At 42.6% G+C, this 13139-nt stretch overlaps 1 protein-coding gene across 3 annotated transcripts; it reads right to left on the bottom strand.

Moving 5' to 3' along the window:
• Window positions 1–245: 245 nt before the first annotated feature.
• LOC114506677 (protein LDOC1-like) lies at window positions 246–3806 on the bottom strand. Of its 3 annotated transcripts, none has more exons than XR_004899275.1 (2): window positions 2613–3751; window positions 246–504 (listed from the first exon to the last, which is right to left on the bottom strand). XR_004899275.1 is itself a non-coding variant. In XM_028524487.2 (1 exon), the coding sequence occupies exon 1, from the start codon at window positions 3398–3400 to the stop codon at window positions 3002–3004; it is 399 nt and encodes a 132-aa protein (XP_028380288.1). In that variant the 5' UTR covers window positions 3401–3806; the 3' UTR covers window positions 1957–3001. The 3 variants fall into 3 exon arrangements, 1 of the variants encoding a protein (XP_028380288.1); XR_004899274.1 differs by lacking the exon at window positions 246–504 and adding an exon at window positions 505–626; XM_028524487.2 differs by lacking the exon at window positions 246–504 and having other exon boundaries at window positions 1957–3806.
• Window positions 3807–13139: the final 9333 nt, after the last annotated feature.

The following is a 13139-nucleotide window of genomic DNA, read 5'->3' as shown; positions in this document are numbered from 1 at the left end:
TTGAGAAAAGTTTTTTTTTTTAGAAATACTATTGCAGACAGGGAAAGGCTTGCTTTTTTCTTTTAAAGATGTTATTTTATTTTTACAGAGGAAAGGGAAGGAGATAGAGAGAAACATCAATGTGTGGTTGCTGGGGGTTATGGCCTACAACCCAGGCGTGTACCCTGGCTGGGAATTGAACCTGCGACACTTTGGTTCTCAGCCCAAGCTCAATCCACTGAGCTACGCCAGCCAGGGCAAGAAAAGTTTTTGTACTTCTTATTTTATGCACTACACTACAGAAAGCTTGAATAAACTGGTTTCTGTGGCTATTGAGACAAACACTATTCATAATGCCAAGACTTCTTGAGAAGTCCACCTAAAGCGAGGCTGGTGGCATGATTTCTTAGGACTTCTGGATATTCCTATGACAAACTCTCCCTCATGTGTCTACATCTGTCCACTGGTCTCATCATGGATTTCCTGCAGTTTAGCCAGAAGAACCTGGTCATGCAAATGGAGAACCTGCAATTGAAAAGCAAATATGAGGAGCTCCACCTGCAATACCTGGATGGATTTTTAGGAACTGGATCCCAGGTGATGGAGGAAGCTCAGAAACAGGAGCTTGCCAAAGCTGAAATCTAGATCTGAAAAAAAAAATCAACTTACTACAAACATGAATTCCATGAATACATCTTTCTCTGACCTTTTCAGGAAAAAAAGATGATTAAAGGCTATCCCAAGAAGGAAGAATTGCTCAAGTGTATTGAGGATTACATACTGGGAATTCAAATGAAAGGCCAAATGTACCAAGTATTACAGACCCACACTGAAGACAAACTCAACCTAGCAGATGAAGAAATTGCCTAAGTCCATAGGAAAGTTGGCCATCAAGGTGATCCTAACGAAGGAGCAGATGAGGATCTATTCCCTGGACACCATTCAGCAGAAGGCTGAAGACAACGGACTGACCATAATCTGTTATGACCTGACTGCAGATGTGGAAAAATCTGATGTGAAAGTCACTGACCAGAGACCCTCTCTCCTGGCTCCTTTCTAACTGTTTGTAAGCAAGCCTTATTATGTACTAAGTGATTCTCAACAACAAGAAATAGCTACAGAAAATTAAGAGATATTTTAACTTCAGAGTTACATTTTTAATGCTATTTGACTCATTAAATGGTGATGTTTCATTAGAAAGTTTTTAAAGATTTTATTTATTTTTAGAGAGAGGGGAAGGGAGGAAGAGAGGGAGAGAAACATTAATGTAAGAAACATTGATTGGTTGCCTCTCATAAGTGTCCTAAACCGGGAGCCTGTCCTGTAGCCCAGGCATGTGCCCCGACAGGGGACGGTACCAGTAACCTTTTGGTTTGCAGGCTGGTGCCCAATCCACTAAACCACACCAGCCAGAGCAGGAAATTTTTGTATCTTATCAAATATTTGCTCTGGTGAGGTTGATTGAAAAAAAAATTGGTGTTATATCCTGTAAATTTTTTTTACTATGAGAAAAATACTGCTTTGACATTATTAGCAAATAGGCCCAAGATTCAGTTTATTTTGTTAGTACACATGGGCTACAAAAGTGTGGTATATAAAAGGTCACATAGAGGGGCCCAGTCTGCTTTTCAGTTATTATAATGCTAATCAGCAATGTTAAAATAATTGCTATAACCTGTCATTAGTCACATCTTACAAAAATATAGGGGTTTCTCCTATGGTCCTCAGGTATATAAACTGTCCATGAAGGAGGCAGTGATGAGTTTTTCTGAATATGAAGATGTCTAACCAAGAATTCCAGAGGACATTTCAGTGGGACTATATTGACTACCATAACAACAAAATCCATGGTATTTTAAGGAAAGGCAGTTATGGATTTTCCTCCTTGGAGGGTTTAAAGAAAACCTTTGTTTAATAGAAGGGCTCAGATTCTCCTATTTCCCTCTCCCTTCTTTGTTCCCATAAAAGAATCACAGATTTTTGAAACACATTTTAATGATCAAGTAATACCTTTAATTACAGAAGAAAAACTGAGGCCAAAAATGCAAAGTAGTTTAAAAAATGAGGGAGCCAAGTCATTTAATAAGAAGGAATACAGCCAAGTGGATATAGTTCAAAGAACACATCCCCATTTTTTTGCCACTAGGTACATGCATTTTTAAAAACATTTTTGCCCTATTCAGCAAGAAACATAAAAATTGTTCAAGTGTGTTTTCTGTCTCCTTTGCAAGCTGCGTGTGTTCAATTTATGCGGTGAAAAGTAAAAATGGTCACTTAAAAAAGAATCATATATGCTATTCTTTACACACAAAAGTATTATTTTATCAAACATCAGAATATGCATTTATAGGTTTTCTCAGAACATAATTGTGTTTCTGAGGACATATATTTTGTTTTATTTTTGTTTCTCCGGTAACACCAAGTACAGCACTAGGCATATACATGGTAACATAAAATAAATATCTATTCAAATTTTAAAAGTAAATACTTTTTTTCCATGTAGTGCCCAGTGCCTGGACTTCTCTGACTAAAAGCCACTATCTTTGAGACTCTTGTGTTTTCAGAACAGAAATGAAGTGGAAAATTGGTTCTTGGGGGAGAAATGTCAAAATTTGGCTGCCAGGAACACTAACCATGGAAGTTGTGTCGGAGGGAGCGATCCACAGCAATGTCCACGGGCGTTGCGGCAAACTCAGGCACTTCCCAGGTTGATCCTGATTTTCAAAGGCGGTCAGCAACAGCCTTCAGAGTTACCAGGTGGCAGGGGCATGATCCTGGGTGGTCCGTCCAATTTCTATCAGGTTCCCTCCTGGCCAGTGGCTGCGTTGCTGGGCAGAGTGAAAAGGTAGCAGAGGTGGTAAGAACAGACGGCCCCAAGCTTTCTAGCAAGGCTTGGAGCCCAGAAGCTGGGAACTGGATGAGTTCTTTGCGAATGAAGCCAAGCAGTGCCGAGGTTGTGAGGAGCGCAGAGGCTCTCGGCCGTCGCTCCTCCCGACACCAGGGGTCCAGGCCTGGCGGTTCTCTACCCATTCCTGCCAAAGGCCCGCTCCAGGGCGCCTACGAAGCTCTCGTAATGAGCTAGGATGGGGCTCTCCCTCTCGATGTAGGGCACTACCCACTCCTCTGCCGCCCCAGAGAGGCGGCTGATTAAAAATGCCACCTTTAGGGTGTCGTTGGGAAATCTGGTCTCGAAGAACCTCATGTACGAGGCTGCTTGGACCAAAAACTCGGGAAGCCGGGCGGAGTCGCCTTTAAACGTTTCGGGAAAAGTCACCGGGCAAGCCGGCGGCCGCACCTGGGCTAGCAGGTTGGCTTTCTCGCAAAGCAGTCGCTGCACCTGGTCCATGAGCTCCTCGTTCTCCCTGCGTAGGGCATGGTTCTGGGTCAGGAGGTCCTGCATGACGACCGCCAGCATGTCCATCACTGCCTGCCGCGCGCCGGCTCCCCTCGAGGCTGCGACCCTGCAGAGCAGACGACGGAAGTGCGTGTCCCAATCCGGGCGGCCGGAGGCGGCGCAGCGGTCCAGTCTCTGCACACCAGGCTGGGCCTAAGTCCGACTGCAGTGGGTAGGGTCCGCGGAATATTGGCCGGAGAAGCAACAGCCAGAAAGCCTGAAGCTAGCGGGAGGGAGAGGAGGAAGTCTGGGGTGGACACGCGCGAGCCCGCAGGACCACCAAGCACCATCACCGGCGGAGGAATCTGACTTCAGGGCCGAGCTCATTGACTTCCGGCGGGTCCCCTCAGCAGGGCTGGCTCTCAGGTGCTTAAAGAGAAAGCAGCCGGTTGGCAGCTTCACTTTCTTGTGAGGCTGTGGTTAACTCTTGCCGGTCTCCAAGGTTCCGTGCAGTCCTTCTGTTTGTGTTTCATGTTGTCTGTTCACGTGTTGTGTCTAAGGCTCACAGCTACGAAGAGGCGCCTCTAATGAAGCCCTCCTTGCCTCCTCAAATGACTATGCTGTGTGGCTTCCAACCTGACAATTTGCTAGACACATTACATAATCATCCACACTGAGCCCATATTTTTGTTTGTTGGTTAGTTGTCTTCCTGGGGACAAAAGTCAGCTCAGAAAGTATATAAATTTACCTGGGCTACAAAGTCAGTGGAATAATGGGAGAATGCTTCATGAGTGCTAGGTCTTTGAAGATGAACTTAAACTTCAGGTGGTTGGCTGAGTCTGGAGCTACGAAAGCCTCAAGTCTACGCTAATGTTAGTGCTGTTTATGTCATCTGGTTCAATACAGGTGCTGGCTGAGAGCCACGGCTTCTCTGTTGTAGTAAGGCTCTGCTCCAACCTCCTTCCTAGCTAATCAGCCTCTTATTTTTTCCGTCAGTGTGATATCCTAGTTAAAGAAGACTTCAACTTTGTGTGTGTGTGGCTGCAACCAGCTGCATGTTGCATTACTGAATGGGCAAACTCTAGCAAGAATCATTGTCATGCTCTGGGACTGCAGGTTTTTCTGCCACTGTCTCTAAGGTTGAGACGCTCAAGTATTGAACACTGGACACCTCCCACGCAAGAACCACCAGAAGTGAATCTGTAGGTAGCAAAGTTTAGGATGGAGATATTGCTATGTACTTCAGGGACTAAGAAACTCAAATAACATATATTGATGAGTAGTAATATTTAAAGAATATAATTGTTGACTTTTTAGAGATGAAAGCTAATACCTTATGCCAGAAGCTTTCATTTGTCATTTACAAGTGTATGGTAGTTTTTGATTGTGGCTTTTAATGGATTTATTTGGTATTTTACTGTTGGAGACTTCTTTTATTAATAATACCTTTCCTAATGAAACTGCAGGTCATAAATTGTGTTAACACACTTTCAAAAGCAAAATGCAAAACTTTGATATCAGTTATTTAAAATATATGTACCGCACTTCAAGAAAGAAAAAGTCATATAACAAAAAAGTAGTTATGGAATTTCTCTGGAGCTACAGATAGTATGAAAATCTCATTTAAAGTTTCAGAGCCAAAATGAACTCGTACTTTGTCTTAATATGCAATATAAAATGTATTAATCCAAATATAAGATGGGGAAATCATGCTCAGAATTCTCAGAATGTGCCTCCCATTAACTTGCGGTGGCCATATATATTTGTTTGCACATATGTATTACAAAATACATTTTAAAATTGTCAGAATGTGATAGATGCTCAATAAATATATAATAAAATAAACACTTCTGAATCTATGACCCAGATTAAGACCTAGAGTGTTGAACAGAATACCCTTTTCCCATCTTCCTTAATTTAGCAAGTAGCCTGAAAAAAATATAGTTTTATATCTGTCTATACCTGTATATCTGTTTGCTTAACATCACTTATTTGCGTTTTATACTATCAGACTGCTTTAGATTTCTGCACTTTGCTCCACTAATTCAAAATTATGTTTCTAAAATTTCTTCAAGTTGTGTCATTTATTCAGCTTCCCTTCATTTCTTTTCATTCATAATATGCCACTGTGTTAATATACCATAGTTTGTGCCCATTTTCCTGATAATGGACATTTGAATTATGAGCATCTATCACATTCTGACAATTTTAGATTATCTCCAGATGTTTGCTATTGCAAATGATTATATGTTTATTCTTACACATGTCTGTTGGTTCACATGTTAAGAATTACTTTAGGGGTTATATTTAAGAGTGGAATAGATGGCATGTGAATGCTAAACTTTACAAGATAATGCTACATTGTTTTCTAAAATGGTTTATCAATTTATACTTTCACCTGCACGTGGTATTGTCAGACTTTTTAGATTTGCTAATCTAGTAGGAATAAAATTATATTTAATTGGTTCTTTTAATTTATATTTTCTTGATTACTAGTGTGTTTGAGAATTTTTTTACATATTTTTTGACCATGTAGGTTTCTTATTCTGTGCCATGCTTGTTCATATATTTTACCCATTTCCAAGGTCATGTTTTAAAAATCCTCACCTGAAAATGTGTTTTTTTTTTTTAGAGAGAGAAGAAGGGAGCAAGGAAGAGAAACATTGATATAAGAGAGGAACATCAGTCAGCTTCCTCCTTTATACACCCTGACTGGGGATTGAACCTGCAACATTTTGGTGTACAGGATGATTCTCCAACCAACTGAGCCACCTGGTCAGGGCTGGAAGGTCATTTTATTGTCTCACTCTGTGCAAGTTATTTGTATACTCTGGGTCTGAACTTTTTGTTGGTTATATGAATATATGTTACTCAAGGTTGCAGTTTTGCCTTCTTATTTTCCTTAATTCATTGTACAAACATATTTAGTAAATGCCACATAAGTACAGAAAACACATAGCCTATAGCTCAACCTTTCAAACCAGAAGAGCCAAGTAAAAAGTCAGTACAGATATTTATTTTTACTTAAAAAACAATCTAGGGTACACATTGGGAATTAAACTAGGTTTTCTTTTTTTAGAGGTGTGACATCCATGTTTCCTGGTCACTAATATTCTGTTCAACATTGTGTAACAGTGTGCGGCTGTGGGGGGGGCAAATAGGGATTTGAAATGGGGTCCAGAACTCAAGGTGTTCAGGAAATATTAGGATGTCCTCACCAACACCCCCCCCCACACACACAGGTGTGGGTTGGGGGAAGGGACAAATGGAGCAGGGCCATTGAGAGCTGTTTTGCATAGCAACATCTTTGCAGCTAACCTCTGATGTGGTCATTTAACATATCTATAATTTTTAACTGGTTACATAGATATGTTAAGTAGCTGTGGCCATGATCGAAGCCAGGGGAATGGAAGTAACTTCCTCACCAAGACGTAATTGGGGGGCAGGTCCCTGGAGTTACAGCCCCTTCTTGGGAGCTTGGAGAAGATTGGCTCCATGATGTGGGGCCATGCCTGCCCAGACTAATGATGGCAGCCCAGTAAAGCTGGAAGGATATGAGAGTGCTGGCCAATGTAGCCAATTGTGGGAGGAGTCAGAAATGGGGCTGCAGAGGAAGATTGGTGTGGGGATTTAAACAGAGAGACTTGGCAGCCATTGGAGAGAGGATCACACGGCTTTGCCAGAGTGGGGACTCCTGCGGCCGTTGTGCAGAGAGGACCACTTGGCTATGGCAATAGAAAGGAGACCCATGCGGCTGTGGCAATAGAAAGGAGAGAGCCACCCACTTTTGGCAGAGAGAGGACCTCAGCAGGCATTGAGGAGGAAGAACCATGCGACTTTGCCAGAGTGGGGATTCCCATGGCCATTGTGCAGAGAGGACCATGCAGCTGTGGCAGTGAAGGAGAGCCACGAGGCTTTGCCAGAGTGGGGACCCCTGCAGCTTTAGAAGGGGGAACCACCACCCAGTTTTAGCAGAGATCCCTGTGACACAGCTGATGGTGCCCAGAACTGAGGGAGGCCTACCAGCTGAGCACAGATTACTAGGAAGCACTGGGGGCTGCCTGAGCCATGGACTTCTATTTCCTTTCCTGAGATACGGTACCCCAGACTGGGCAAAGGGGGAAAGGCAGGACTGTGTGTGTTTGTGGGTGTTTTAAGGGACTTTGGGATTTTGATGAAGACATTAGGTCACTGCTTTAAGTCTGTATAGCATTAAATAAACATTTCCTTTCCTTTTCACAAATCTCTGGCATTGAGAGATGTCTTTTCTATAAGGCAGCGGACATAACAAGCCTGGGGGGTTCCTTTCGGTAATAGTATATTGCCTTTGGCCCCCCTCCCCTTGTTTTCTGTAGCAATTGTACTAAGCCAACGTACTAAGTCAAAACAGACAGATAAGCAGTAAAGCTGTTTGCTATCTCTTATTCCTGCTGAGCTAGACCAGTAGAACAGTCTTGGTAGGAAGATTTTGATGGAAAGAAGGAATTGTAGACCCTCTACCCCAACAGAAAACCCAATGAACTAATGTATGCAGAAAAAGTTTAAGCAAACTTGCACGAATACTTAGCATGCTATAAGAAAAGGAGAGAAGGATACCTTTAGTTTACTGCCAGCATAAGCACACATTTATTGGTGCCCAGTAAAATAGGTGGGTAGAAAGCATTTTCCCTTTCACAGAACAACTGAAAAGCACATAACATTTAACACTTTAATCTTGAAGTGGGTAATTGTGGAAATTCTGAGATTATATCCATTAGATTAGTCTGAGTATTCATCTATCAACATAAAAATATTTTTTCAAAATGCTTAAAAGGGAGTTCTAGAAACAGTGGGGCTGCATCAGGACCAGCAGAAGACACACTGATAGAGGGACTGCACATGTAAGACTAGGAATTGACTTTCATGTGTACCTTTCAGGTAAAAGGCATCTCTTTCAGTTGATTCCTACAGCTGAGACTCACAGTGAAAACAGAAGCTCCAGAAATTTCAAGACAGGCAGCTGGCTTAAGCAATACCCTAGATAATTGCTCCCAAACAGGAAAATCCCTACTGAAGCTGAAGGACTGAAACTTTCGTGTTGACAGAACAACCTGTAGACTGGGGAAGGCCCCCGGGTGGAATGCTGGGTGTGGACTTGCTCCACAGGAGCTGGACACAAGTGCCTGAGAGAGATGTCTGATTGGGAAAAGCACCAGGGTTACTGAACACAAGGCTTTTCTAAAGAAATAAGTCCCAGGACAGTCAGGGAATTTTTTTTCTGACCCATTAATACTTGACATTAATGAAAAGTTGCAGAACAGAGCTGGTCTCTCCAAGATCTACTTTTCTGTCATTAGCTGAAGCCTCTCCCAGTAAACTGAGCTGCTGACATCCAGACAATCTCAGTGCCTGGAGGTGGGGCCTAGTGCCACAGAATAATTTGCACAATAAAGTCACCACTAACACACTGCTTAAATCCTGTTCCAGGCCTTCTTTTTCTGCCCTGTAATCCAGAAAAATTTCCTTAAAAGCCAGAAAATCAGTAAACGTGAGCAGCATGTCAAATATGTCAGCAGCCCCTTCATCTTTATGGTGCTGTGAAGGTGTTGTGAAGCCTGCCATGTTAAATCCAGGAATCCACCCCAGCAGCTGTTCTTTAATATATTTTTCTACCAAAGAAATGTGTTTGTTAAAAATAGGCATGCAGGTAAGTTTATTCTCTTTTGTCTTCAAACTCCTGGTACTACTTGTCCAGGACATTTCTCTGTGATAACTAGAATTCCTGGTAGTACTTGTTTATGAAGTTTCTCTATAATAACTGGAGCTTGTCACTCATGACAATATCCTCTAAATATCCAACCACAGTATCAAATTCTTCCCCTAAGGCATCTATCGCCACTGCCTCTGGGTCCATCTCAGGCTGGTGAGCCAGTTTATCTTCCTCCCTGCGGGACCCAGCCTCTCTTTTGCTCCACAAAGCCCCACCCAGCATGGAGGAGGCTGGTGGCTTCCCCAGCCAGGCCTCTGCATGAGCCCTTGTAGCCACCACGGGGGCCACGCCTCCCCTGTGTGTCTTTTGATGAGCATAAATTATTATTTTAATTTAGTTGAATTTATCTATCTTTTCTTTCATGTTGAACATTTTAAAATGTCTTTTTAAAAAACCTCTGTATCTCAAGGTCAGAAAAATATTCTCCTATACCCTTTTCTAGCTCTCAAAGGTTTACCTTTTCAATTTAAGACTTTGCTCCATTTGGAATTGAATTTTGTGAGATAGGTATCCAATTATTTTTTTTCTTAATGACTGATCATTTGTTTTAACAACACTTATTAAATAATCTCTCCTTTCCTCACTGTTTTGCTATGCCATCTTTCTAATAAGTCAAGCTTCTATGTATGTGTGTGATTGTGGGCTTTCTGATGGGGAAACTCAAGAGTTAAAATTTTTTAGCTTTAGCTTAAAATATTCTTGTAGAAAACTGTTGTTCCAGGAACTGGAATGTGTGACTGAACCTACACTGACTCCAGGAGACCCACAAGCAATTCAACCTTTGTGCTCCAGGGCGTCTGTGACTGATTAAGATGGTATCTGAGCCATTGAGCTCAGGGAGGGAACTCTGCCAACCAGAATGCAGACTGAGAATCACTGTGATGTGAGGAAAATTGCTGGACTGCAACTTTTACGTGACTAACCTTTTTCCCTAAATTCCAAACCCCTTACTTACTTTTATCCTGAATTCCAAACCCCTTACCTACCCTTTTCTTATCCTAATTAAAAAAGGTCAGCGTGAGATGAGATGTTAAGATGGTTTTTAGGGCACATAACCACTGTCTTCTCAGACAGCTGGCCATCTGAATAAGGCACCCATAGAGATTCAATTCTTATTTCTACTTACTGGTTCTGGTAGTGACAGACAGCACAGATGCCAGCTTTTCTGTTTTCATTTCTATTCTCTTTCATTTATCTGTTTGACTATACTTGCACAGATACCAAGCTGTCTTACTTTATAGAACTTTGTAACAAATTTTTATATTGAGTAGGACAGATCCTATTCAATCTTATCGATCTCCTTCAGGAGTGTTCTCGCCTTCATAGGTCTTTGCCCTACTATATTACATTTTATAATCAGCTTTTATGAGCTCCTATTGAAATAGTGTGCAGCCAAGAGGGGGACCCCAAATAGAGATTTGGAATGGGGTCCAGAACTCAAGGTGTCCAGGAAATATTAGAAAGATATATAGGATGTCCTCACCCCTTCCCCCCCACAGGTGTGAGTTGGGGGAAGGGACACATGGAGCAGGAACATGCAGAGCTGTTTTGTACAGCAACAGCTTTGCAGCTAACCTCTGGCATGGTCATTTAACATATCTATAACCTTTAATTGGTTTCGTAGATATGTTCAATAGCTGTGGCCATGCTTGGAGCCAGGGGGATGGAAGTGACTTCCACCCAAGATGTAACTGGGAGGCAACTCCCCCTGGTTATAGCACCCGCGTGAGAGCTTGGAGATGATTGGCTCCACACCATTGGGCCACGCCTGCCCAGACCCACTATGGTAGCCCAGTAAAGCTGGAAGGATATGGGAGCACTGTCAAGTGTAGCCAATTGTGGGAGGAGTTTGAAATGGGGCTGCAGATAGGGATTGGCACAGGAATTTAAACCCAGACATGACAGCCATTAAGGGGAGAACCACGTGGCTTTGGCCAGAGCTTTGGCCATGTGAGGGAGAATCACCATGCAGCTTTAGCAAAGAACTGTCACTGGGCTTTGGTAGAGTGGTGACCCCCACCCTGGCTTTAGTAGGAGGAGAATTACAAGGCTTAAGCCAGAGTGGAGGCCCCCTTCCAGCTTTGCCGAGGAGAACCACGTGGCTTTGGCCAGGGTGGAGACCCCCACAGCTTTGCAGAGAAGAAACATGCAGCTTGGCTCGATCCTGGCCAACAAGACACAGTTGATGGTGTTGGGAGCCTGAATCTACTTCTTTCCTGAGATACAGTACCCCAGTTTAGGGCAGAGGGAGAAGGAAGCACTGTGGGCGTCTGTGGGTATCCTCCAGGACTTTGATATTTTAATGAAGACATTAGGTCACTACCTTAAGTCTGTATAGCTTTAAATAGACATTTCCTTTCTTTTTCACAAATCTCTGGCATTGAGAGACATCTTTTCTCTGGTGGCGGACAGTGCAAACCTAGTGTGGAAGTCCCTTCGGTAATAGTATATTGTACCCCCTTGACCTTGTTCTGTAACACTATCAGTCTGCTTTACCCCTCTGGATTCTTTTACATTTTTTTTTGGGGGGGGACTTTGGGGTGGAGGTGTCACCACGAAGTATCTAGGAGATGATTTCTTTCTATTTAGCTCTTTCAAAATAATTCATGCTTTCCGTATCTGTAGATTCATGACTTCAAAAATTTGGAAAATTTCTAGCCATTGTATCTTCAAATATTTCTTCTCTTTCATTCTTTTCATCTTCTGCAGCTGAGATTCTTAGTAGCTGTGTGTTAGACCTTATTATAGCTTTTCTTTTTCTTGTCTCATAGTTCCCAGATTTTTATCTGTCACTGCTACTGTTGAGCAAATTCTTTGAGCTATCTCATTTCACTAATTTTCTCTCAGTTGCTTTAAACCTATTTAACCTAGTCATTGAATTCTTAATTTTGACAATTCTATATTTTATTTCTAGAAGTTGAGTTATTTAAAAAATAAATATGGCTATTTTGATAATCTGATTTCTTTGGATATAGAAGTTATGACAGGCAATAATCCTTAGTGTCCCCTGGTCCATGTCAGTTATTAAATGGTAGAATCTAGAATTAAATTCAGGTCTGTCTGACTCCAAAAGCTGTATCTTTCAATTATACTGTAACAGGGTGCAGCCAGGCCCCCCACAAAGAGGGATTTATAATGGGGTCTAGGGTGTCCAGGAAATACTAAAAACATAGGATGCCCTCACCCCCACAAATCTGAACTGGGGGATGGGACACATGGAGCAGGGCCATTGAGAGTTGTTTTGCATAGAAACAGTTTTGCAAATAACCTTAAGAATGGTCATTTCACATATCTATAACTTTTGATTGGTTTCATAGGTATGTTAAGTAGCTGCAGCCCTGCCTTGAACCAGGGAGATGAGTGTGACTTCCACCCAGGATGTAACTGGGAGGCAACTTCCTGTGGTTTCATCACCTGCATGAGAGCTTGGAGATGGTTTGCTCCATGCCATGGGGCCACACCTGCCCAGACTTACTATGGCAGCCCAGAAAAGCTGGAGAAATATGGGAATGCTGGCAGGTGTAGCCAATTGTGGGAGAAGTCAGAAATGGGGCTGCAGAGGAAGATGGGCCCTGGGATTTACACCCAGGAGCAGTAGCCATGCAAGGGAGGACCACGTGGCTTTGGGTCTCTCTTAATCACACAGTTTAGGTAGCTAGAAAGCAAGATGTAGCAGCCATGCAGAGCTCTCTCTTAGCAGTTCAGAAGAATGCAGGAGAGATGCTGCAGGAAGAAAAGAGGTGAAAGGACTCTTGCTGGTGGGTCACATGGGTCTTGATTAAGAACTGGACGTTGTAGGGGTGATGCAGCTGATGGTGCTGGGAACCGTGGGAGGCCTGCCAGCTGAGCACAGATTACTGGGAAGAACTGGGGACTAACTGAGCTACAGACTTCTATTTCTTTTCCTGAAATATGGTACCCCTGACTGAGCAAAGCAGGGGAGAAAGGACTGTGGGGGTGTTTTAAGGGATTTTGGGATTTTAATGAAGACATTGAGTCATTACTCTTAAGCCTGTATAAGTTTTGAATAAATAATTCCAGTCTCTGACATTGAGAGCTATAATTTCCTGGTGGTG

Source organism: Phyllostomus discolor, chromosome 9, assembly GCF_004126475.2.
Source record: "Phyllostomus discolor isolate MPI-MPIP mPhyDis1 chromosome 9, mPhyDis1.pri.v3, whole genome shotgun sequence".
NCBI classification, from domain to species: domain Eukaryota; kingdom Metazoa; phylum Chordata; class Mammalia; order Chiroptera; family Phyllostomidae; genus Phyllostomus; species Phyllostomus discolor.
The sequence above is the reverse complement of the archived record's forward strand: the minus strand, read 5'-3'. Positions and strand labels throughout refer to the sequence as shown.

Bases quoted from the DNA above. Each gene is read 5' to 3' on its own strand.
- LOC114506677 (XM_028524487.2), bottom strand. From the start codon at position 3,400: ATGGACATGCTGGCGGTCGTCATGCAGGACCTCCTGACCCAGAACCAT.